Source organism: Gymnogyps californianus, chromosome 1 (assembly GCF_018139145.2).
Source record: "Gymnogyps californianus isolate 813 chromosome 1, ASM1813914v2, whole genome shotgun sequence".
Taxonomy (NCBI): domain Eukaryota; kingdom Metazoa; phylum Chordata; class Aves; order Accipitriformes; family Cathartidae; genus Gymnogyps; species Gymnogyps californianus.
In genome coordinates, this window is record NC_059471.1 from 65573732 (window position 1) to 65601019 (window position 27288).

Here is a 27288-nt window from a genome sequence, read left to right on the forward strand (position 1 = left end):
CCCTGTAAAAGCCTGTACATTTGTATGTACTTAACTTTATAATGGTACACCCTTCGCTTTACTTTTGAGTGATATGAAAGGAGTGTGAACTTTTCAAGTTTACAAAATCAGTATTTCCTGTGTGTAAGAAGTACGATGCTGAGTTAACATGATGGAGTTTGCTCAGCTTTGGGACTGACCTTGAATTTGCATAGAAGATGCCCTGTGTCACCTTGAGGGAAGAGAGTTGAGGCCAGAATTTCATAAAGAAGTCTGCTTTCACAAACTTGTCCTATGTATTGTCCTGATGATCACGTGCTGCAGCAGCTGTTAGTTTGGGGCTATTTTTATTTGCTTGCGGTACAGGACAGAACCATGACCTTCTCTTGAAGGTTAGACATAGGACAAATTCTAGCAGGACGTCTGTTCTTTTTGCTTTTTCCCCACCTTTTTTTGCCTTGTTGTAATGGACCAAAGTAAAGATTCTGAAGTCTTCCTAGACAGAGGAGCATAATTGCTTTGTTTTCTATAGCGTTAGCTTCTTCTAAGAACTCACATTTTGTTTTAACAGCAACAATATGTGGCACATTTGCGAGCTTTACTCATAATAGTTTAAATAAAAAACCTTCTAGTTACCAAATACTATGAACTATCACTTATGTTAGTAAGACATGTAACTGTGTTCCAACCCCACTTTGAAAAAATCAAGCTGCAAATTCACATTGCAGTATAGGCAGAAAGAAGGTGTGTTTTTGTCAGAAGCAATGACAAATTAAAATTAAACAAGACAAAATATGTTTAAAACCCCCAATGAAACCCCTTAGTGTTTGTTTTCTTTCAAATGGCCTACTTCTGGTACCACTTTCTGTAAATGGTGAAATATTTAGGTGATCCAAGCCTATGGGGTTTTTAATACTCTTAGGCTTAGATTTTTTTTTTTGTTTGTTTGTGCCTTTATGCTCTTTCCATGCAGAGGTCTGGGATTTAGTCTATAGATGGAAGATGGCAAGTGATATCAAAGTGATCATCTACACTTCTTAAGATTTGGAGATATTTGTAAAGGATTATCGTAACTTTCAGAACTCTTGGAAAGCACAGGGAATAGCCATGTCTGAGAAACCGTGATAGAAATGCAAGGGAGGAAAGCTGTTCGTTCTGCAAATGGAGGAGAGAAGCATTTCTTCTCCTCTGTGTTGCTTTGCGCATAGGTTGTCCTAAGAAAACTCAGCTTCTGGTCTGTAAAGTCAGCTTGATGTCAAATGCTGGTGGAGTCAATGTAAGTATCATAGAGCAGTTAAGTAATTTGGATGTAGAAATGGGTTCAAAGCAATTGCATTGTTTGTAAGAGATAGCTCAAGGGGAGGTAAGTTGTGATAAATGGCTTTCTGTTTAATGCTGTTGTGTTGCCGGGCATGAGTCAACAGAAGTGAATGCTGTTTGTTTTTTTTAATTACTCCTATTTTATTATTCTAAGCCCTTCATTTTTGTTGACCACCACTGCTGTAGGTAGCAAGTGGCTTGACTAAAAATTCTGCTTGAGACAGCTGCCATGAAGAAATCAGAAAGTGGCTTTAAGCAGTTCTGAACCTCTTCCTCTCAGAATGCCAGAAAGCTTTTAATTACATTGCTTTAAAGGTAGGGGAAAAAAGACTCTTCTGCCGAGAATAACAAACTGATTGAAGGTATGAAGAAAAGCAAAATACTCAGAACTATCTCTTTGTCTATTTAATTGAGTTGTTTTTATTGTGTAAAAGCATTTCTAGTAAACCTTAATGTAAAAATTACTGTGAGGTTTCAGGATAGTCATGATTGTAATAATAATGGAACAACTACACTGCAGTGAATACTAGATCGATATTCAACTGGAATTTTCAGAGATGTCAAAAGACCGAGGTTTAAGACTTTTAAGAAACAGTGATGATGTATTGGCTGGTTCTGTGGTATAGTTTTAGCAGAGGGTCCAAAAGCATTGTATGTGTTAATACCAGCAAAAATATGGTGGAGAAATAGATGTTTGCTGAATTCTTGGATTTGAATATCATGATTGTAACAGCTGTGCTATTCAGTAGTGTTTTAGAGAGAGGAAAAAGGAACAGTCTGGAGTGGTTTGATTTGGAACATAAATTCTTACTGTCTACAGCAGATTATTTCTTGCCATGAACTCTGCACACTTCATAAACTGAACACACATTCATTAACTGTGCTTCTGAAAGCCTTTCTACAGAAAAACCTAGCAGATAATTTTAAGTCAGATTCTTGTATCACAAAAGTAGTATCTTCTGCAGTTTATTAAGTTCATTTGCTTTTGGTAGGAACCATACCAACAAAATGAAACAAAAAAAATCTCCTAGATAATTGCTCTAGGGAAAACTTCAGAAACTACCTCTATTTTGGTTTTTTAGTCTATAAAATATGCTAGTTTTATTTTTTTTTTACTGTCACTGACTAAAAACAACTTAAAGGAAATTGGCTATCATTTTGAAGCATTAACTGTATTGTTTCTTTAACCAGTTGGATCACTGTAACATCGAAATTGTAAGCAGTCATCTGGTTTGATGGAATATTACACATATGAGGTTCTTATAAGTCATTTTCTGAAGTATCAAGCATGCTCTTCGAGCAATGTTATAGTACCTGTTAATGTCTTTGACACCTGGTAAAGACTCTGTGTGTGTATGCATATGTATAGATAAAACCTGATGATAGTAACTTACTCAGAATTATTTTGGACTTCTAGTCAAAAGCTGCTTTTTTGAATAGCATTTTTGTGAAGTCTGTTCTAAATAGCAGTACTTGGGATGGGGATGGAGATTTAAAAGGGGCATTCAGTTGGAATGTGACTTTTTTTTTTTTCTTTAAATGCCATTCAGTATGAATGCCAGCCTGTGTTTCCTCTTTCTCTTTGTCATTTACTTCTTGATCATATGTAGCAGCAACATGGGGGCTTTTATTCACTTAGTACAAAATAAGGGTGTGTGTGCATGTATATGTTCATATATGTGCGTGTTTAAATACAGTTGGGGGTGAAGGGAGTTAATTATATTACTTAATGAATAAGAGATTTTTTCATGTTCAGATCTTCAAAGCTGCAAACATCTTAAATTTCCTTAAGTTAATTATTAATAGTCAAACTATTGAAATGAGCATCATTAGAGACCTGAGTGTATGTGAATGTGCAGAAATGGGAATAAAACTTAATACTGCCCATACAGGAGTTCAGATTCCAGAGCTGCATGTTTCTGAGGTTGTATTTGCCTCTGATAGTCACAACAACAACAACAACAAATCTTTCTATTAAGTTTAGGAACAGATTCTCTTCTTGGTTCCAGATGTGGCACTGTAAGTTTTATCCAAGTGTTAAGAATTGGTACTCAACATAATTTCTCCAATTCTATACAGTCTTGAAATATGGTAGGAACTTTTTATCTCAGGAACTGTTTCAGAGCCATTGCATATTTTTTCGAGAATTAAAATTCTTTCTGTGTAATGAATCAAGAATTTTTAAGTCATTTTTCCTTAGGTCTGTCATCGTGTAATTGCGTCTTAAGCCACTGGCTAGAGCTGAAGAGATGGAGCTCGCCAGGTACAGCTGGGTGGTGGCTCTTGCAGAGATCAGTGTTTTGCCTATTTCCACCACTGCCTCCTAGCTTGTTCTCCTTGTTCCCTTCTCTCATTGTGGCTATAGTGCCACTGTATGTGATCCCTATTTTATTTACTTTATTCCCTAACAGTCATACCTCTTTGGCTGCATTGTATGAGGTTTCAGTTTCTAATATCCCTTAGCTTTTCTTGAGAATCCCAGTTCAAGTCCAAGGGTAGGTGATCCAATACAATAATATAGTGTTATTTTTGGAGAGAATTTTGCTAGCTGGTGAGAGCGGGACTGCCTCGAGGGTGTAGTGTTTAGTCAAAGTAGCGTTGATTGCTGTGTGTGCTTCTCATCACAGACTTTCCAGTAAGGGAAGAAACAGGATGAGCAACCTAAGGCATGAAAAAATGTATTTCCCTCAAATCAATTAAAAAACCCAGGTGGATACAAAGTAAAGAAGTGGATAATTGCAGTGGAGTAAGGAGTCTCAGGAACATGAGATGTTACCTACCTGGGGAAGAGCACAAGCCACAAAGTTCAGTGCAAGGGGAAACTCCAGCAAAGAAAAAGAGGAGGCAGAAGCTAGGACTGGGACTTTGTGGACTGTATCCCAAATGACAAGAGGAGAGATATTTGAGTATATAACTCACTGAAGGGTGGATAATATAATGAAAAAAAAGTCTAACAGGCCCCACTGATCAGTGGACATAAAACTCTCCTGAAGAAATATGGAGAGTACAGACCCAATGTAAACATTAAGTTATGTAATTATGGGGGGGGAGATTTTAAAGCTTTTTTACTTTGTTTAAACAGCACCTTGTTTATTTTAAAACAAAATGGAAGAAAAATGTTTCCAAAAGAAAATTTAATGAAAAGGCAGCCAAAAATTAGTAATGTATGCCTACTTTTTTTAATTTTGCAAAGTGACAAGCGTCGAGCTGGCTCTCAGCTGGAAGAAAGCTATTCACAAATCTTTGCTTGTTCAAACATTAATTTTGCTAGATTCTTCTGTTCTGGTAGATAACATGTCCCAAGCATATTCTACACTTGCATCACAGACCTAGCAGTCTGGATAAAATTTGTGGAGCTGAAACATCGCAATTACTCCGAGTAACTGGAGCATGGAATACAGATCAGCTTGAGTCAGAAAACTCTTTGTGCCTCCCCCACTTTGGTGCATCCCTGAGCCTGCAAGTGTGCAGACTGATGTCATACACCAAGCAACAGTCCCCGGGAGAGGAGCTTGACTGGGAAGTTTAGCACTAGGAAATTAAAAGCTGCGGTTGAGGGGTTGCTGAGCCAAGCTGTGCCACAACGCTCTGAAAATGCGGTGCCTGTGTGCAGTCCTCAGACCCGTCAGCAGTGATAGCTCGTGCTCCATCTATTACAAACAGAGACCTACTTCAGAAGTGTAAGTTGTGATTTTAAACGTATACATTTTAGTTCCTGGATGTGCTTTCCTCAAGTTTAAATGGCTTTTTTTTTTTTGCCTTCTGTTACTGTAGGCACATCTGAACTTGTTTTCTTCCCTCCCCCCAGTCTGATTTGCAGCTTTCGAGGCAGCTGTACTAAGAAAGATTTGAATATATTAATAGGACTTAAAGACACTTTTCATGGTGACCTTTAAAATATCTCAAGCTGTGAACTAACTTTAGTCTGGAGTGGGGAGAACTCTTCAGCTCGAGATTTCAGGATAAATGAAGCACAGCACTTTTGTGTGCTTCTCTGCATTTTGTTCTGTAAAATGACGCAAGTAATGAATTCAAATCTCAGCTGCCTCTTTCTGAAAAGCTACTTATTTAGGCAGTTGTGACTAAGTTGATGATTTCACCGTTCAAAAGTTTTTCCTGTTCAGCTAAACGATACCTTTTTAAAAAACGTACTGCTTAGCTGTGGGTTGGAGTTTTATTTAGCATATACTGCCTAGGAGAGCGTGGTACTTGCAAGCATCAACTGAAATTGTGACATGAAAGAGCCATTGTCTTTGGCAAAGCAGCTGGCTCTTAAGCTAATGACACTGACTTTTAAGCTGCTATTAATTAAAAAACAGTTGTGAACTGTTGTCATATTCAATCAGTATTTTAACCCACCTGTATTTTATTGAAAGGAACCGTTCCATTATGTTCTATATTGTATTTGTCCTTTGTGAATAAATGAAGGATGCTCACTTTAAGCTTTGAGCTAAAGTAACGTCCGTTTTGCCAGCTGTGTTATGTCCACAAAGCTGCAGAGGTAGCAGGTTGGTTTCGCATGAGTAGACTGCTAACGGGGTCTGCATGATGGAACTGCTCAGACAAAACTTCGGGTACTATTGTATTAAAAGAGTGTATGTGTGTTCATACTAGAGTTTGAACAAGCTGGCATGTCAAAACTTGTCAGAGGGAAGCACAGAAGTGTATGAAAGAAAACATTGTCCTCTTGGGGATGTTGGGAGGAAAACTATGTCATTCAGTTTTAATTACACCTATTAACACTGCTCTGTGTAAAAGGCTTCCTGATGATGCCATTGCTAAGCGTGTTTTTCAGGACTTGTGTACATTTCAAGTGAGCTGAGGTTTAAACTTGCTCTGTAGGTTCCTGCACTGTGATTAAGTAAAAAGGAGGTGATAAACAACCAAGTATCTTGTGTTGAAGAGCAGTGAATGGCCTGGAAACTGCTGCAACATTGCGTAACCACAGAGTGTGTTTAGTTAAAGGCATTGCAGAGTAAACAGCAAAACCAAGATAATAGCAGGTTTTTATTTCAGCTTTCCAAGTAGTCGATTTTAATTCAGGCTACAGTGAGTTTTTTCCTGTTTTCTCACACATGTATTTCATAATGCCAAAGTCAGGAAGAAATGGAACAGTGATAATGAAAATTAGAAATGTGAATGTGGGTGAAATGGTAACCAATGTTCCTCCTACTGTAGAGGCACTAAATTAAAAAAAAAAAAAAAGCGGGGGGTGGGGGGAAGCGCAAGCATTGTGTTAGTGGATAGCTCAGCAAATACCATTTATATAATGCATTTGTATGCACACAGCAACATGGAGATGGCTGAAGTAATTAGGAATGGGGATTTTTGCCTCTTTGCCATCTGAAGGCAAAAATTAGCGCTGTTCAGAACAATGTTAAATTGAACAGCCTGTGGTATTTGCGGTTGGCACATCCTGTAGAACATACTGCTATGTTGGGGAGAAAAGAGAAGCTGCGTAGATATGCGTATGGATTGTGCTGCCTGAAATGGGGAAGAATAGCAGACAATGTGAAAGGGAATAGTTGATAAAGTTAGGCAGCAGGGGCTGTATGTCTGGCTGAAGCAAACAAAGTTCAAAGAATGAGTCTAAATGGTTACTTCCTGTTGGTTCTTGTAGCAAATGTCTTTCATTTAAAATAGATGAAGATACCTATCAAGTACCATATGTAATTTAATTTTATGATGCTGACGTGGATGGCGGTGTTTACAGGGAGAATTAATGGATAAAACAAAAAAAAGTGGTGGCGTGCACATGATCAGTGTCATATACACAGTGAATTGAAATTTAAAACCACCGAGTGCCTTCTGACAGAAGGGCTTTCACAGGTGAACTTTGGTAAAGCTTCCTGTGGAAACTGGATGCCGTACCTTCATTTGTCTGCCTGATCACCTAACTGGAAACAGCTTCTTACTTTTTAGCTGAGTCAGGAGGAGAGGACTTGCCACCACATCGTAGCCATGCAGCTTAATGTTTCAGTGAATTAGCCTGAATCCTCGATGAACAAGTAGCTGGTAACACTGTAAAACCAAATCATGAGTCAAAATCCTTAGTTGTGTTTAGGGTGCCACCAGAATCAGTTGTCAAGTTCTGAAGTTGGTGTGATTTTATGCTGAGTAAGGACTGTGATTAAGAAACCATAAGGCAAAGTAGATCTTCAGGCTCCAGGTATACAGAGTTGGCCAGCTTTACTTCTTAAATCTAAATTTAAGCTAGAAAAGTACTCAGGTTTATCTGTGTTGCATTATTATAATTTTTCGTGCAAGGTACTGTAGGAAGTTTTTCAATGGGTTTTAATTTTGGCTAAAACCTGATCATGTCACGAGCTGATTTTAGGAGGCCTGGAGTTGGTGATACATGTTGCTTGAGAGGGATGTAGCCAGGTCTGCCTGGTGGAACTGTGGGCATTCTCAAGTGTGCCCAGCCCTTCTCTTTGCATCTTTAAAATGCAACGCAGGTGTTGGGGAAATCCCCTCACCTGCTTTCTCGACTCTGCAGTTGAGTACAGCAGAAATTGCACAAATACATGCACCAAGGAGTGCCTGGGCCTAGTTAGAATGGGGGTGGAGTGCTCTAAAAGAGGTGCTTAAGGTTATGTTGGACCTGACAATTCAGAAACGATGCTGGATATATTTAAGCAAGGTAGTGTAAGTAAATACCAATTAACGAATCTGAAGACAAGTAAACATTGGAGTAAACTGTATGGAAAAGTACCTTCTCTTCTGTGAACCTGGGGAAGCTTTAGCAGTTGGGAGGAGAGAGATCTGGGTGGGATGGTGAGTAAGCACTTACGTTGGGATGGAAAGGTCACAGTTGATGTTCTTGTTCTGCTCTCTTCATCTATTTGGACAAATGGTGTTACTAAGCAAAGTGTTACTTGTTCTGAAATGGGAAGGAGTGTGTATGTGTCTTGGGGGAGGTAGGGAGGTCTGTTTTGTCTTAATCTATGTAATGCTTTTATATAGCATGACTCACTGATAATTGAGCATATGTATTATGGCAGTGTCCTATCAGTGTTTCTTTCCTAGGGAAATTGAGCCGGTCAAGATTTGCTTTCACTTCTGCATGGAAAGACTGCAAACATGTAAACGTATGCCCTAGGTTTGGAGATCCTTGCCCTTCCCTTTTTGTTAATGTGGCCATAATGTACAAGTGTTCCTTCTTTATTGCTGTTTGATGTTTGACACTGTTTTTACACTTTCTAAAAGTATTGAATCTGGTAGCTGGCTAAGGCTTCCTTTGAAAAATGAGACTATGCTAATAACCAGGGAGGGGAAAAAATTTTTAAGTAGTAATTCTGACTTACGGGGGAGTAATGCTATTAATCAGTAGAAAGTAAGGACTTTCAGGATATCTTAGAGCACAATTCACATGACTGTCACATGAGAATAGTGTTGTTTGTTGTGGGTTTTTTGGAGAACTAGTTAATTTACTATAACAAGGGCTCAAAACATGAGCAACCCCATCCGCAGACATCTAGAATGGCACAGCTTGAATGCAAGAAGATGTTATCTTTTTAATAAGCGGATTTCTGAATTTCCTTTATTTAGATTTTGTGTTTACAATCCCATGTTCTTCTGCAACTTGTATTTTCTGAAGCCTGGAAATCAGCCTAGGTGCTGCCGTACCTTCCTTTCCCCACGGAGAGGGCTCATTTTATTCCTGGTCATTTAAACTCTTAAAAAGCTTGTCCTCCACCATAGTCCTCTGAAACCTCTGCTTTATAAGGAAGCAGAAGAGGTAGCTATTTTAAGTTTCCTTGATAGCAAAGTGAGCTGAAATTCCCAGGATGTGCTGCTTTTTTAACTGAGTTAATGTAAAAAGTTGAGGGGCTGGGCCAGTTCTTGGAAGTGATTCAAATATGAAAAAACATCTGGATAGGGTAAGTAGCAGTTCATGATACTTGGAGAGCATGGATTTCTTACAGCAGGTTTGTTGTCAAAACAAGTGTGTTGTGTGAGTACACTCTCAGTGAAACCCTAACTCATTTGAAAATAGATTATGCAGTAGTTATTTCTACTATGGTCTACCATTTGTATGGCTGTTTGTTAGTTGGTCATGTTGCTATAACACCTTGGCTGTGTGAGATGAGGTCATTAAACATTTTAAGTGTGGGGGGAAAAAAGGGTTCTGAAACATTCTGTGTCTTCCCATTAGTGCCTGACGCCTTAAAAATATCGATGCTTGATTAAATATGAAGCCATTGTCTCACTTATGCTTGTGTATTACCTGTGTAAACTGCCTCTAAGGTCAGATGTCATTTTACTAGAATAAAGAGCTGAGTAATAAAATATAGCACAAATGGCTTTATTCTGTAGTCATTGCTCAGATGGGGTAGCATTTAGGAGCTGTCTTTGAACATCAGTTGCCTGGAATGGTGGGTTTGATCCTATGTCTGTTGTTCCCTGGATGGACCCCAAATCTGCAAATGTCTTTGTTCCTGTATTTCATTTAATGCAGAAACTGATCGCAGCACTTAAGTTGTACTTGAATTACTTTTTGATTTATTTGGCCTCTTGTTTTACTGGCAGAATTCATTGTGGATGAAAGACTGAAGTGAAGAATCCAATGTAATTTTAATTGCCTTGGTAATTTGATCTTAATTTGCTTAAATATCTTGTGTACACAGTGAGGAGCTAGGAGAATTCATGGAGATGAAAGGTGCCAACAGCCCTGGGATCCTTGTACTGACCACGGGCCTCAGCAAACCTTTTATGCGTCTGGATAAATACCCCACGTTACTCAAAGAACTTGAAAGGCACATGGAGGTATATCTTATCAGCATTTATGTTCCAGCTTAATGATGATTTGACAACAATTATTTTAAAGGTACATGTCAAACATGATGGGACCCAAAATTACATTTGTTTGCTCTTCCGTCAGCCTTCTAAAATATGGGCTGCAATGGTTTAAAACTTAGTGCAGTAAAACTTCCTGTAAAAGCTGAATGTTTAAAGTAAAACTAGCCAGAGAAGCTAATCTTCACTCCTAGAACAGTCCTGCAGAGTCTTTAGTTGACTTGACATTGAATGTGTCTCCTGCATACTACTTGAGGCTACTTTATCTTGTAGAAGGAGTGCTGCTTCTCACCTTAGGACCTCAGCGCGTCGAACACGTCACCAAAATGGTCACTTTGACTTCTACTGAACACTGTCCAAAAATGATCTTTCCAATATGGGGAAGTGTTTGAGGAGCTACTGTTTCTGCCTTTGCATTTTATAGGTTAGGTTAGATTTTTGGAGTGTGAAGGAGGGAGAGAAATAGAAAGCGTATGGGTCTCTGTCTTGTCACACAATTTGGTTTGTCAGTCTGTGGCAACGGAACATACTAGTCTGTAAGGAATCTAGTTTGTGACAAAGCTAACATGCCAAATAAAACTCCTTAAAATAAACACCTTCCTATTAGGATTTCAAAATCTCTTATCCACTAGGTCTTGTAAAACTTCCTTGGCTCTATTTTAAGTATAAGTACCAATTTTGTAAGTGACTTAATTTTTAATACAAGCAAGACCACCAGTGTTTGATATAAGAATAAGAAGGCTGTGAAAAGAGAGCAGATCGGTCTACAACTTCTGTTTTACAGAATTGTTTATTTGTTTTCAGTTAAGCCTCTAAAAATTTTTTTATTAATTTTACTAAAACTAAAGTTTTTATATATGTTTTCTCTGTTGTTTTTAGGATTATCATCCGGATCGTCCAGATATTCAAAAATCCATGACTGCCTTCAAAAATCTTTCTGTAAGAGTGATAAAAAATAGATGATATATTTTAAGTAGAATGTTTTCTAATTTCATCCCCTTCTATTGCTTTTAAAAAGTGAAGATTTTTTGTAAATGTTTGTATAAGAAATTTTTGAAAGCCTGGAAATTGATGCTGTTTGTGGGCAGAGCTAAGGATGGTAATTTGCTGGGGAGTTTCAGCAAATAGACTATTGATGTAAGAGCCATGCAAAGCATTCTGCACTCGGTCTGCCCTCTCGCTTGTGCTTCGTCTTCCTTTCTACTAGTGCTAGCATAACTAGTGTCCTGAAGAAGGGCTTCTTTACAACAATTGAGTTTATTTTCTGAGTTTTTTCTGAAGTGCATTCCTTCTAGGGGAACGGTGTTGGAGGTGGGGGAGAGAGGACGAAGGGGAAAGTGCTATTGAAGTTCAGAAGATATGAAACTTCTGGTAATAATTGAAGCAGGAAGCCTAATTTGAACAGATGAGCTGTCTGTTACTGTCTTTAAACAAACCAAAGCCACACCTCAGCTGTGACAAGCATATACTTAATGCAGTCTCAGTTACAATAAACTTAATGTCTTGTGCTTCCTGTTAGGACTGTATGCTGGTGGTAACCTGGTATTTTCTATTTTTTTATTTTTTTAAAGCAGAAATTTAGTGTTATCTGTGTTCAGAAGAGGTTTAGGGGTCCCATTCTGTTGTCTGCTTTACAAACGAAGAAGCAATTCTTGTTGAGAAAAATTCAAATGAATGGGAGTACAGCTAGTAGAGCAGGTTGGAGACATTTAATAAAAATAGGAACACAGTTACACACACTCATAGTTTGCACAATTGGTGTGGCTCTTTTTACTAAAGAAAGATGCTTTGTTGTATAGTCGTGTATTTGTGACAGCTGTGTTACTCTTTTCTGCCAAGCCTAGCCATTTTTGGTTGGAAGTACAAAAATTTAAAATGTAAAGAAAGGAGAAATTTGAGAAACAGAGTTATGACTGTGAATTTGGAGCGGTAATTGAAGTCAGTGTATTGAAAGGAAAAGTAATAATATTGAAGTTAGCAAAACTAGTTTTATAAAATATTGGTAATAGTAATCTAACTGAAAACGCTTCAAGTTAGGTGCTGTCTTCTGTGTACTACAAGCCCAACAGTAAATACAACTGTAGTGTTATTTCTACCCTTAACCTGCTCCAAGTTGATAGAGATGGTATTTTTTCCCTATGTTTGTTAGGCACAATGTCAAGAAGTACGGAAACGGAAAGAACTTGAACTACAAATACTGACGGAAGCTATCCGTTGTTGGGAGGGAGAGGATATTAAAACACTTGGCAATGTGATTTACATGTCGCAGGTTATGATTCAGTGTGCTGGAAGCGAGGTAATGTCCTTCTCATCTTTACTGTCGGTCTTTCTTTCCATTTTGAATAAAATTAATTATAATCATAATGCAGCAGAAATAAACAATGCTTCAGAGATACTAATCTAGACTAAAGTCTTTCTCTACTGATTTAAGGCTTTTATTACAAAACCTGAAATAAATTTCCTTGAAGATGGAAGTCTCATCTGTAAAATTTACTGAAACGTAACTGAATATAGCAGTTACAAACATTGTAAGATGATTTTGCAGGGCTGTTTTCAAAGTGCATAATTAAACAGGATTTTCCATGTGTAATTATGTTACAGGATCATTTTGCATTGCAGTTATTACAGTGTGTTTTAAATAACAAAAACTCTCAAGTTTTGTATTGTAAAGTGTCTGAGGCACACTTTTTCCTCACTGTTTTGGGCACTTTGCTCAAGTACTAAATTTTGAAATACAAGCTTGAGAACCAAGTGGTTTTGGAGGAATTGAATAAGAAGAGACATTAGAAAGTTGAAGGTGACACTGCAAAGTCTGGGGTGATTTTTTTTTTTAAAAACAAAACAAACAAAACACACAAAGAAAAGGTTGTTCTACCAGAAATAATGCTAAAATAATCTTAAAAGCAAGTGCTAACAGAAAGGAAATGTTATACAGATTACTGACATGTTTTTACTGTATGTTGTTCCCCTGTAAAATCAATGAAGCTTTGAACCTGGTGGGGGCTTTTGAATTGCAACCTCATTCAGTCAGTTTCCTCCCTTAGAACAAAGATGTCCAGAAAGACAAAGAAAGAGCAAAGTGTTTATGCAACTGAATATTTAAAAATTCGTTGCCTGATCTTTTTCTCTCAGATATTTTGTTAGGTGTTAAAATAAATAAATAAGATTCAGTAGAGCTGATAGTGCATCTTCTGTAGTCATGTCTCTTCTTGTAGTCTTAAAAACAAAACAAAACACTCCCCCACCCCCGCATCAAGAGCTGAAATGTCAAATGTAATGGACTTTTAGAAGTTTCTGCATAGCATTACAGCTTTTTGACTAGATATAAACAGCTTCATTTGTGCAAAAGCAATTGGTTTTAGTTTTGTCTTTTTAAAAATTATATAGACATTTGTAAATGTTTACTGAAAAACAGATAGAAACATTAAAACTTGGTAAGGACTTGTATTGTTTTGCAAAGATCCTTGAAATTGAGACGTGGCTTTGTCAATGGATATATTTGTTTTGTCATTAAAATTAAAACATTATACCTTAATGCTTCTCTCTTTTGTTGCTTGTCTATAGCAGTAGATTAAGAGTAAACCTTCTCCTCCTTCCATAAAAATACCCCCAAAACAAAACCACAAAGGACAACTTCATAAGTGAAACCAACAAATTAAAACCAGAACAAAGTAGTGAGTCTTTTAGTTGCAAATATAATCATTATTACTTTTCTTTTATATTCTTTTTCTACTTTGGGGCATAATCCAACATCATTCAAAAATCTCTCCAATTTGAGAGACCATGGTCTTGACATTACTGTAACACCATCCATCTAAATTATATTAAGAAGTATATCCAATGTGTTATTTTGGTTTTGCTGAAATCAGCAAAACGGTTGTTACATTAAACAAGGTCAGTGTTTCACCCAGACTGTAAAATTTCTGTTTTAAAATATTTAGGCTATTCTCTCCAGGAAGAAGTATAGGCATGTGTTACTAGCACTTTTCAAATAGAAAATCAAATAATTCTGGCTGCTTTTTTTTTTTTCTTTTTTTAAATTCTGTGGAGAGTTAATTTTGCCAGGAGCAAGTACTTGTGGAGTAATTATGGAGTTGTAACATTGATGGTAGTTTTTAATAATATGAAACATAAAAAGGGAGGAGGGGGCTTGTGATGTTGTATTTACTTTTTCATTTTCTTTTTTTGATAAGGAAAAGAATGAAAGGTATCTTCTTCTCTTCCCTAACATTTTGCTAATGTTGTCTGCCAGCCCGAGAATGAGTGGGTTTATCTATCAGGTAAAGTAATACATGTACGTATGTGTATAAATGTGTTGGAGGGTGTTTTTTTTCCAAATGGTATTTCATAGGAAACTTGGAAAGATTATTAAACTTCTGCATTTATAAAAATAAAAGGTAATTTCTACAATAAGAACTGGTCATCTGTTTTATAAAGCTCTGGGCTAGAAGCCCAGGGTTTGATTTTTGCAGCTGTGACTATCAGCAAGGGGTTTTTTTTTTACCTTGTTAGTAGTAGCTAATGAGAGGAATTATCGGTAGCTTTTTAGATCTACATAGGAAAGCGGTGCTGTTGTACAGGTTTGTTAGTGCTCTTTGACTGCTGCTCGTCTTAACCAAAATTACACAGCACTCTTAAGCTTTCATTGGTGTGAGTTAGGCTGTTACCATCTGTTTCTTTAGGCATGTCTACATTAGTGTTTTATCTTTGGATCAGCAGAGCACTTTTGAAACGAATCTTCTAGTTTTTTCTCTTTAATGATCTTTGAGTCACAGTGTAGAAGTTGTTTTGGGGCTCACAGACTAGATTCCCTCTGGATGAAGCTGAGCTGGAAGACATGCTCCAAAAGTGCACTTGATCTGTTCCAACTACTGGAGCAGAATCAAGTACATGGACTGACATTCAGTCCCTGGCCCCAGCCTAGAGCTAGCCCAGTGTAACACCACCTGAAATGCATACAATGTGGCCTTCAGGTCCTTAGGACCACGTGTTTCACTTCACAAATCCTCTGCTCGCTGTTGGTAGACACAGTCTTTGAGCTCTCTACCAAGTTTCCTAGCTGAATACTTGTGCCTGTTTCCCCACTACAGAAATAGAGTAACTCTGCTATAGTGCAGGAGGATCAGTGCCGATTGGGTTGGCTCCCCTGTAGCTCTAGGACACGTTTCACAGAAGCACTTGCATTTTGGGTGTGTAGTTCGAAAGACCCCTGAGGGGTGAAGTTAAAGCAAATGCACAGTCCATGACTTCCTGAAATCTTTATAAATGTTCTGCAAGTATTGCTATGTGGTTTCCAGACATCACAGTAAAACACGAAAAGTAAGGGAAAAACTGCAACAAAGTTCTAAAAGGAGCCAGAGATTTCACCTGCTGTAAGTACTTCTGTAAATCAGGCTCTCGAGCAGTTTGTTCCTTTCTCCTAAGCAGTGATTCACCTGCCATGAAGGAATGCTGAAGCTTAGTCATTCGGGGTTCCTATGTGATCAACCACAGCCAGTCACAAACTGTGTGACTTTCATTTATTTATTTATTAAGAGCAATTAAATTCCAAAATTCATGTTTGGATTCATACCTTACCAGCTTAGTAGCTGGATTTGTATGAGACAGTGTTGCATTAGGTGGTTCAAGTGGACAGTAAAGTTTCTGTTAGCTTTGTGCTGCTCGTAAGAATTTTTGGCCAGTGCTTTATCCCAACATTGAAGAAAAAGATACTAGAAAAGGCAGGTGAGCTCTGTATTCCAAGTGGCACATCCAGAATTTCTGATGAAGGTAGATTCTTGTGTACTGGTACTGACTGGAAGTTTAGTGTGTTAACAAACAATATGAAATTAAACAATCTGTCAGGCTTTATTTTGCTCTCCTGTTGTACATCACTTATATTTCTTCTTCCTCCGTCCCACCGTGTCCCCCAGGTACACAGCATTGTTCAGTAAATAAGCAATTTTCTGTGCATTTGTCTTCAGCTGCTGTTCAGTATGGCCACAGCACTTTCTTAGTGTTCCCCATCCAGCCCTCTGTTGAATGCAAAACTCTTAATTTCCTCGTAACACCTCATGTGATTTTCCCAGCACTGAGAACTTCTCACATTTTAATGACTACATATTCACAGCAAGGTAAAATTATTTCATCACTGTTTCTGTCTGAGACAGTGGCTCAGAGCTGTGTGTGGATTGCATAACGTGGGCTGCCTGGAGTTTTCTTCTGAGGTTCTTGTCTCAGAACTGGGATGAATATGGACAGAAGGTCCAGGACAGCAGCTCCCTCAGTCATTCCCAGGGAAATGATGCCACTGGAGGCAGCATCCTACATTACACCCTCCCTGTATTTCTGAATATTCCAGTTCTCAGCAGGCTTCAGCTTTTCTGGTTGATAGTGCTGATATCTGCCACATGAGCTAATGAGGAGAACTTTAAGCAGTGGTAAACTGAAGTCACAAGGGGCACAGACCATACTTCACAGGAGGGCTTCACAATTGTTTGTTGAAAGAAGGGGAATATAAATGATTCACAAGTTCAGTTCCATTTTCTCTGTATTTTGCTGACTTTGTACTTTTTCTCTCCATGTGGTTCAGGTGATCTTTGTCACCGGTCTTTTGCTTAGTGTATCCCCATACTCCCTTTCCACCTACGTCAGCAGTTCTTGCACCTCTTTTTCATTGTGGTTGTGTGCTGTGTTATTCATGAACCGACAAACATGGAAAAACAGAAGAGACAATTTTAGGCTGTGTTGTAGTGCACAGTACCACCATGTTTCCTTCAGTGGGGAAGCTGTTGCAAGAAAACTCTTCCTTTTTCTTTGGCATCTGGGGCTTGAGCATGCTCTGTGCATACAGAATATCAAGTGATTTTTAGTTTCCAAGCTTCTAAGAAACCTTTGTCCATTCTGCAGTCATTAGGAAAGAAAGGAAAAAAAAAAAGAAAAAAGTTGGTTTTTTTTGTTTTCCCTCCATCGGAGCCAAAATTCCACAGTACATAGTGTTTGCACTTTTGCCAGCTTGTGCTGAATAGTGTTTCTGTGCAGGAGAATACAGGATCTGTCTTAAAGAACTTTAATAAAAGTTGCATTTTTGGTAAAGCCTTTCATCCTGACAATATTCAGTCTTATTTATTCTTCTGTGTTTCTAAAGGGTCAAAAAGTTATCCTAAACTGACATTTTTTTCCAGCTTGACTGGGTTTAAAATGAGAGGTTATCTTCTGCAAAATTAGTATGTTCTTCTGAAACTTTACAAATTTAAACATGTTTTTACTGCTTTTGGTTTTCTCACCCCAAATATGTCTATGAGTGAATTTAGTAGTGGGCTTATTAGAGACATAGATCTTCAGTAAATAATTCATGCATTTGTTTAGTGAAATCTTCCTTTGTAAATCTACTTATACCACAAACCTTATTTTGAGAGCTAATCAAACAGTTTGCAAACAAATGTGCTTAAAGAAGAGTCACCATTGCCTCTAATGATGTAATATGGATGACCCTGAAGGTCTCGGTTTCAAGAACCTGAGGCTATGATGAGTGACCACTATTACGTTTGTATGGATTTCATAACCTGCATAGGTATGAAATACACTGAAGTCACAGGTGTCATTTGCAGAAGTTGGGCATATTAAAAACTTCCTTTATGAGGTGTTTGTGTGGATTTTTAAGTGTTTTTAAACCCATCAGTGTGTGTGTGTTTGTCAATTTACTGTATATCTCTTTGTTCAGAGCTTGAAGTTTATATATTCTTTACTTGGTAATGTTTTTGTGTGTTTTGGATTTAACTTTGGTGTTACTGCTTTTTTTTTTTTTTTTTTTAGGGAAAACTGCCAATGACAGGAATGACTATCACAAAGCTAGAAGACAGTGAAAACCATAAAAATGCATTTGAAATATCAGGTATTGACCATAAATATTTTTATTTACTACTTGCTCCAGGGTATGCTATTTCAAACATCAAATGTTCTGTCTGAACAGAGGGAAAAACTTTTTCATTGTGAGGGTGACCAAGCACTGGCACAGGTTGCCTGGAGACATCTCCATCCTTGGAGATACTTAAAAGCTCTCTGGCCGCGGTCCTGGGCAACCAGTTCTAGGTGTCTGTGCTTGAGCAGGGGGGTGGATGACCTACAGAGGTCCCTTCCAGCCTCAACCATCCTGTGATTACACAAATTTTGTAAGGCAGCTACCCAGAGCGTCACTTGAAAGCTGCTTTTTACTGGTTGTCTTAAGCAGTTAAGAAACTGTCTTTGCATGGGATTCATCCCCAGATTTCTGTATTTTAATGAATGGAGGCAGTAGCCTTGGAGAAGGTCCTTTATAATGAAGCAGTTCAAAGTATGCTGCTGACTGGAAGAAAAGGAATTCCAGAGACTGTGAAAGAGCTTTAAGCAAGAGCTTTCTTCTAGAAATGGTCCACCTCTTTCCTGAGAGACCTTTAGCATCTCTAATGCTAATGATGGTTGCCATTGTGCTCACTTTGGGTAATTTCTGTCTGTTAAGTCATTTGTTTCAGCATGTACCTTATATCCTTGGGCTATTTAAAGGACAGTGGGAGCAGGGTCCACGGTGGAGCTTCGTACCTTCATTCATTTCCTGGATCAATTCTGCCTCCAGGCAGATTGCATTTAAGTAAAGTAATTTTGACCCTCTCAAGTGGCAGGCAGTATCACACATCAATGCTAGGAGGCAGAGGGGAAAAAGCTGTTGATGGTGCATGTTCTTCTGAGATAATAGCTATGAAGCTGACCTCAGATGAGGAATGTGATTGGTTAAAATGGAGTTAACTGCAGAAATTAATCATTGGTTAAGATTGCTTTCCCAAGTGACTTTTGCCTCAGCTTTAATATTAGATTCAGGCCAACTTTATGCCTTTTTCTGAGAGAAGATCGGTGAACTGTATTTTATAACTTTTCCTATATTGTAGCTTACAGACTCAAGAATGACGTTAGGCTATATGCTGGCTTTCCTGGGGAAGATGGAGAAGTGTAAGGCTACTAGATGAGCCTGTCTCCTACATCACATCTATTTTTTGTCATTAAAGGTTGTGTTTAATTATTAGAGGTGGGGAAAAAGGTAGAACTCCTATGCTTGGCACAAGAACAAATACATGGAGGAAATGTCTGTTAAAAGAACAAATATGTGGAGGAAATGTCTGTTACAAGCTGGAAAAGTGAGACGGTGGTGTACTGAAAATACAGGTTAAAATTTTTCTTAGTACTTAGGGGATATAATGTTTTAGGAAATGAGTATCTTTGTAATCATGTCAGATTGACTAAGTTGTTCTTCTGTGGTTTCCTACATCTTCTCCTGTCACCTAGGAAATATGATTGAAAGGATACTAGTGTCTTGTAACAACCAACAAGATTTGCATGAATGGGTGGATCACCTGCAGAAGCAAACCAAAGTCACAACTGTTGGGAATCCCACCATTAAACCTCACTCTGTGCCATCTCACACGGTAAGAGCAAGCTTCTGGATTGAAGTGAATGAGCAGTGTATGCAGAATTAGGTTGTCTGACAAATACACCACCATGTAAAGCATTTTTTTAGCCATTAGTAACAAGAACTGAATGTTTTGACTGTAGTTTAATGGGTCAAAAGATCATTCTGTTTTTAATTGTGTGAACAAATAATAAAATGCTTAGATCTTGGTGTAATAGTTTAACAGGGTAAAAGAAAATTCATTATCATTACTCTTTCTATTTTGACCAAGTAATACATAACCATCTTTTAAGTATCCTTAGAACAGTAGGTTTTAATTGGTGATGTACTTGACAGGCTGTGGAGAAACAATTTCCTTAAGTACTTTCTTTTGGGTTCTGCATTTGAGTTGTATATGAATGGATCTAAATTTAGCTCTGTCCTTAGTGGTGAGAGAAGTGGAAGCAGGGCTGCTCGTAGCTGTTCTTTATTTAGTGCGTGCTCTGTGGTAGACAATAAAAATTTCTTTAAGCTCCATTTTTTCAAATAATAATTTAGTGTAAAAATTTTCGAAGGCCAGCTGTACTAAACAGAAGCACTAGATAGCAAGTGAGATTATTTCACCAGTCCTTGATGATGATATGTTTTTATTACGATAATATGCTTTCTTTCCCTTCCCATCACCTTTGTGTCTTTGACAGCTTCCTTCCCATCCAGTAACACCCTCCAGCAAGCATTCAGACAGCAAGCCGATACCACTGACTCCTGCATACCACACTCTCCCTCATCCGTCACATCATGGGACTCCACATACCACGATAAACTGGGGACCTCTGGAACCTCCGAAAACCCCCAAGCCTTGGAGTCTGAGCTGCTTACGGCCCGCACCTCCATTACGGCCTTCAGCAGCTCTTTGTTATAAAGAGGTGAGATGTAGCAGCCAAGAAACATGACTGTGTAGTAGGCTTACAATGGGAAACTGTGTTTTTACACACCACCATTTTACAATTTTGTGCATGTTTTTATATAAGGATGATTTAACAGCCAGCGCTGAATCAATGGTAATGGACTAGTGAATGCTCTTTATTTCAAACAGGGATTTAGTCTTGCAGCTTACTAAGGCTTGCTAGGAGAGGCCTCCCCCGCATCCCCGAAGTGCTTCCACTTATTGCCACTCTTTATTCAGTTAATAAATAAGATTTTTTAGAAAAATTTTTTTAAACTAGCAATTCATTTGTTATGTTGATCATCCAGGCTTATTGCAAAGTGAGTTATTTGCTAAGCACACTGCAAAGTATCTAGGATAAGGGATCCTATGGTACTTCAAAGTGCTGTATCAAATCATTCTAAACAGCTGTGGTGGTAGAATTGACTCTTGGTTCCTCAGTATTTACCACTGTTACTAGGTAACAATAGGATATTGGGGGGGGAGGTAACTGTCAAAATATATGTAATGTTTTTGTACTCAAAAGAATCTGATGGCTACTGTTACTATTAGCAAAAAACTTAGATTTTAAGATGCTGTTGTATTTTTTAATTAGCATATGGTATGAAACAGGAATCTGTTCCAAGAAAAATAAAATGCAGTGGTTTTACCACAGAAAGATCATGGTGGTAGGTTAATTTGGTCCTGCCACTACATTTTGTGTGGTTTTGTAAATAGTAAGAAAAAGTTAGATTTATGTTGGAAGTCTGTGTGTGTATGTAAGGAGGAGAATATTGGATGCTCTGTGGCTTGGTGATATCTGCTGTTTCAGTGTCTTTCTCATGATACTAATTTAGTGTGAAGCAACAGGGCCCAGAAGGAGTCATGCAGTTATGCCTAAGAACATTTTATTCTGCAAGCATGAGATGATGACAGAAAAATTTTATTTTGCAGACATGTAAATTGCAGTTTCTTAGAAACTGTAGCCTAAACACCGTGTTCCAATGTGGCCTGGTTGTGTTTTTTTGTGGTGGCTGTGTGTGTGTGACTTTTTTTTCTTTTCTTTTGTAAATCCCATGAACAACAGGGGAAAAGTGATAGGTGATCTGCAATTGGAAGGTTGGTATTTAGGCTTAGTTGCTCCAAGAGGTTCTTCTGTTTAGCTGTACTATATGCTCATTTTGTAACTGAAGTTAAATTCCTTTCATGCTTTCATGTGTAGGGCACTAAATTCTCCAATGTGGTAAAATTTCAATCATCTTTACAGTGTTTAGCATACAATGATGTTCAAAATCTATCTTCATCTTCTTTGGTCTGTCCTGCTCATTCACCTTTTTACTTTCTTGTTCTGTATTTTTATAGAGGATGTCTTATATCCTTAAGGTAAGGGGTAGACCAGTATATTCCTTTTGTTCCTGTAACCTAGCATTGTTCCTGTAAATCAGCATGACCACGTTTTGAGCAGAAATGCTGTATTTGTTGCTGTATTTTTTTTTTTTTTTTTTTTTTTTTTTTGCTGTAGAGCTTTGTAAGAACAGACCTAAACATTTACAAATTCTGGCTTTGAAGAGTATACTACCTGCCAAGCTTCCTTGTTAGGTCCTTTTTTACCTGCTTCTAAGTAGACAAGTGAAATGGGTTGTCTCTTCAAAAGTTAAGGAAAAAAAACTGTGTTAATGTATGCCTGCCTCTTCCCTTCGCTCTAGCTCCCAAACAGCCTGCATGCTTTTGCAGCAGTTTTTCTGTGTATTTCTGTTAATAGAACAGATAAAATACCTGACTTTGTGTATAGCTGGAGGAAGGGTAGAGAGGAAATCAGCCAGTTCAGGCAAATCGGATGTGCCAGATCTTAGTAAACTGAATTTTGGTGCTGTTAAAAGATTTTTAGTTAGTAACTCCTGTAAGCATCTTAGAAGTTAAACTTTTGAAATATTGTAGAGAAGCTCTACTCTTTTTATTTTTATTTTCCCCGCACAGGATCTCAGTAAAAGCCCTAAAACCATGAAAAAGCTGCTTCCCAAACGCAAGCCAGAACGGAAGCCATCAGATGAAGAGTTTGCACTGAGAAAAAGTAAGAGAGATTTGAACAAATGTCTGCATAATACAAAGACTGGAATTAACATCGGTTTAAATTCTGTGAAAGTTAGATGTACGGTGTCAGCCAGCCATCTGTTTTCCCCTCTCCTGTCAGGGGAGAGGGGGTAGGTATCTCCAGAGGATGGTTTGTTTTATTCATCTTAGGTGCTTATGTCACGATGGTGTTAGTTGCTTTCTAGAGCTTTGCTATTGACTACAGTGGACGTATGCTTGTGAAGTGCCTATTTCTCTCTGTTTGCTACAGAGGGAAGTGAGGTTGACTGTAGAGCCATGTCAAGTTCAGTAACGTAAACCTGTCTTTTAATACTGTAAACAACAATTTGAAGATACTGTCCCACTCTCGCAGAATACTTAGTAGCTATGTTCTTAAATTGATCCTGGTAGGAGCTTCTGCTGAGCTGGGTGTTGGAAAGCTGGGTATTGCTGCTGGTTCGGACACTAGTTGCTGCCACGGTCACTCTTTCTAAGATCCAACAGTCTGCTCTAATCTCCTAAAAATAAGGTCGTTTGCTACTGTCTGTGTCCAGATAAATTGTAGAGCTTCAGACTGCTTGAAGTCTGAAGAACAACACTGAACTGAGAGATACTGATGTCTCTATACTTTTTCTATACTGAATGCATAGAAAAACAGAAGGGTCAAAATCTGGATGTTGTGATAATTTGGGGTGGAGGGAACATTAATGTTATCAAGCAAACATGATGTTCACTTAGTTGTCAGTGTCACTCTAATTCTTCCTTAGAAATTTGTGTGAATGAATAATCCAATTACTTGTATCAATAAAAGACAGGGTATTTAAGCTGAAGGCCAGATTCTTTTACTGCAACTTTTGCTTCTCTGTGTCCTTTGCTCATGGACTTCTTAAGACAGAGACTGTACCTTGAGTGTTCAGTGCATGAAGTGTGTTATTGTGACCATTGTCTCTCACTGGTTTGTGTAGGGTTGGAGAGAAAAAGCTTTTCTCAGGGCACTGTTGGTTTGTCTAAGGTGGAGGTCCTTCTGAGTGTGCTGTGAATTTCATATGGCAGAGGTTTAGGTAGCGAATAGAATGATCCTGTGTTCACGGATGCGCAAGTGGATGTTTTAGTTCAGGATGTTTTATCCTTGCAGGAAGGGATCTGTTTAGGAAAAATGAAAGTACTGCAATACAGTATCATTTCAGATGTTGGAGGATGGAGATTCAGTAGTTGTAATGATAGCGGTAAAGCTGTCAACTTGTAGATGTAGGAATTATTAAAGAACACTTACTGAGAGGAGATAAGAGTTCTTTTTTGGGGGAAGGAGGGGGTCTATAGTTTGCAAATACATTGTTCTACTCCTGATTAAATTAACACCTTTCAGTATTTTGTATGTAGGAGATAACTTTCAATAAAAAGGATTTTTGGTGGCTTTAAGTCAAAGAGCGTTACTTAGAGAAATACTGACTGATTCTTGGTATTCATCTTTTTGCCCTTGTGTCAGTAATTAGAAGCTTCTGTTATATGTTAGTGCTCCTTCAACCTTTTGCAGCTTGTGGGGCTGTAAAAGTTTTCTGCTGAGGAACTTCTATCGAACTTAAAGCTTATTGACAGATAGGTTTGGGTTTTATTACTTATCTTCTCTGGAATCCCAGGGATTTATGGGCTGTGTTTTGAGAACTACTCTGTCAAATTAGCATTATAACAGACAAACCAAAATAAGTAAGGTATTTCAACTGAGTGCCCTCACAATACTCATTTCACAAGTGAAATATTTGTCCTGCTACTGTAATAATATGGTGCTGCATTCTAACCACAACGAAATCCAATTATTTTTCCTGCCTTGAAAGAGAAATAACCTGTACTTTGGAGTACCTGTGTCTCTTAAACTGTAGGGAGGCTATATCAGGTCAAGATAATTTCTTCAACAGTTAGCTTGTCAGCTGATCCTGACAAATGTTTGGACAGTTGGCTTTGTTCTGGTGATAATAAATCACAAAAACTAACAGGATGCATTGGCTGACAGAGAATACTACTACGTTTTGATGTTGAAGGCAGTTCGGATTCACGCAGCAGAAAATCTTCCAGCCTAGTTTTTTCAAGGAGGAAGACAGGAAAAATGCTTTTAAAACAAGAAATCGTCTTGCCCTACATATAGACTCCTGGTTCCATCTAAACTAAAGGTAGAGGTACATCTAGATTTCAGTTTGATTGGCATTTCACTCCGTTGCAAGTGAAGAATTTGACAGCATTTTTACTGAATTCCCCAAGGAGAAGATTTGCTGTGGAGCTCTACCTTTAGGAAAATTTTGCCACGTTAAGCTTGAATAGTTAGATTTTTTTTCAGTAGTTCTGTTTCTACTTTAAAGCCTGAGAAATTTCATTACTCCACAGTTTTCACAGATATACTTACGTGGTAGTAACATCTTTCCTACTGCACACTGGACTGAAATTGTACTGACGTATTTGTTATGCTGTTAATTCTGAGTTTAATTTTCAATAGTGCGCTGTTGAAAGGGGTAAATCCAATATATATACAAAACCCAAAAGTTTTCAAGATTTCTGTGAATTAATATTCTGTTCCTTGATTGCTTTGATTAAATAATGAAATAATATGTATATAATAACTGGAGTATACAGTTTTTTCAGTTTAATGGCTGTTTGGTTTAGAACCAGAATGATCACACTTCAAAGCGTGTTCTGTGCAACTTCAGATGCTCAGAAAATTTCTTGAATGTGCGGGTAATTACTCTGACTTGGGTATTTTCCAAGCATTTCAAAATAGTATTTTGTCTTTTTAAACTGTTACTTTTGCTCATTGAAGTTTGATTTTTAAAATGGGATGATTAAGAGAATTTTAAAGGGCTGATTAGGCTGAACTTTGGACTCAACTGAAACGTAGTGATTTACAAAGGCTTTTTTGTATTGAGAAACATAACCATGTTTAAAATTCTATTTTTCCCATTGATTCTAGGTACAGCTGCTTTAGAAGAAGATGCTCAAATTCTTAAAGTCATTGAAGCATATTGCACAAGTGCCAAAACACGTCAAACACTAAATTCAAGTAAGTTAGAAAGTACTGAAATGGCTAACTAAAACACAAATTAGATAGTTTGCGAAAAAGAGAGGTGTATGTTCTCAGGCCTTTGCAAGTAGCAAGCTGGACCTGGAAGAAATAATAATCTGTTTCTGGCTTAGTATCAGTGCCGAGTGTTTAAGTATTGGATGCCAAGGACCATGGTTAGAGACTATGATTCATTCAGTATTTAAAAAAACCCAACCAAACAAACAAAAAAAACCCCAAACCCAAAAACCCCAAAAGTGACTACTTGTCATGGTTTAAAATTGCACAAAACCTTCACCAATGAATAAGAGGTGTCTGAACTGAATATGACAGTTAATCAGTATGCTTTTTGATAAATTTCAAGAAGCTGGTAAGTAGAGAGGAGGAATGAAGTAGTAGTCATAATTTTGGAGGAGTGTATTTTTGTCTTGTTCTGTTCAACAAAGGCTTCCGCTATGGAAAAGTAACCTAGACTTATAAAAATTTCTTTTCTTTTATTGCCACTATTTGTTTTTAGTATTAATTACAAATTTTAATCCCATCTCATAATTTCAGGAGAAATTGTTCTCAGATCTGTGTGTTGCTTAAAGCCATTTTTAGTTCTCAGATCAATACCTAGCTTATTGAAAACCTGTAACGTGCCTCTGGGGTCCTACTTCATTTAATTCAAATCAAGGTTGCCAAGTGGAGTTCCTCTGTATTGTAAGTAAAACATTGCACAAAGCAGGGGAGTCCACCAGCATGTGTTCCATTTACACAAGGAAGGAGAAAATGCTGTTGCGTTTGTTCCAATTTGCACAGGTTTTGCACTGTTGAATACCGATTTAATACGTGGATCCTTGGAACACAGTATAATGATCCTGAAGTACTTGGCTGGTTTTGCTGTTCTCAGGAACTAGAAGAGTGGACATTATAACTTACTCCTTGTCCACTAACGCTGTTCAAGTTTGCGGTGTTAATCACTGTTACTGCTACCCACAGCGCTCTGTGCCCGTTTTGCTTCCAAGCAAAAGCACTTTATGCTGACAGTTGAGAAGTCTCAAAATGCAATTGCAAACTTAGTTCATGGATTTTCCTAATACGTGTTCACTTACTATTATCACCTTTGAAAAAATCCAGCTACTTTGTATTCGTATGTAATTAAAAATGGGAATATGGCCCTTGTACTAAACCGTAGAAACTTTTGAAGTAACAGCAAAAACCTTCATTTAAATTCTTCTGTCTTGATGAACTGTAGGTCTCCAAGGTGATAAAATTAGCTACGATTACATAATTTTTTATTAATATTAATCTATTTTGTAGCCCTACAATCATTACAGTAGTGTGTTTAATTGGATAAAAGGGAATTAATGTGTTCAAAATTCTGAAGATATACTGTTGTTCCAAACAAAATTAAATGAGATAACTGCTGTTTAAATGTCTTGACCGTGATCTGTTGATTATTTCAAAGGATAATGTGGCAAGAAATAGTTGGGGAAACATTTGCACTTGCACAGTAGTATGTGTGTGCAGATATAAAATGGATATGAATTTTTTTGCTTTTTTGCCTATTTTTTCCTTTCTATGTATATTTAAGAAATATACATAGTGCTGTGGGTATCATTGCATACATCAGAAGTCAGCAGCTTTTATTTGCTCTTACTTGCAGCAAGAAACAATTTTTTTATTGATTAAGCACACGGCTGCTTTGTTTTGGGAAGAATAGTGTTGTCATCTAAGACTTTAGGTTTCAGAAGATCCATTTGTAGACTG

General features: G+C 37.7%; 1 protein-coding gene across 5 annotated transcripts in view; it reads left to right on the forward strand.

Moving 5' to 3' along the window:
- Nucleotides 1–27288, forward strand: part of ARHGEF7 (Rho guanine nucleotide exchange factor 7) — a 129528-nt gene that overhangs the window by 85474 nt on the left and 16766 nt on the right. For all 5 annotated transcript variants that reach the window (XM_050891308.1, XM_050891318.1, XM_050891336.1 and 2 more), the window contains 9 exons: nucleotides 9930–10068; nucleotides 10978–11037; nucleotides 12248–12394; nucleotides 14292–14378; nucleotides 17893–17971; nucleotides 19393–19532; nucleotides 20197–20421; nucleotides 22398–22491; nucleotides 25447–25536. In XM_050891308.1, the coding sequence (XP_050747265.1) occupies nucleotides 9930–10068; nucleotides 10978–11037; nucleotides 12248–12394; nucleotides 14292–14378; nucleotides 17893–17971; nucleotides 19393–19532; nucleotides 20197–20421; nucleotides 22398–22491; nucleotides 25447–25536 (1061 nt within the window). The remainder of the gene's footprint in view (nucleotides 1–9929; nucleotides 10069–10977; nucleotides 11038–12247; nucleotides 12395–14291; nucleotides 14379–17892; nucleotides 17972–19392; nucleotides 19533–20196; nucleotides 20422–22397; nucleotides 22492–25446; nucleotides 25537–27288) is intronic.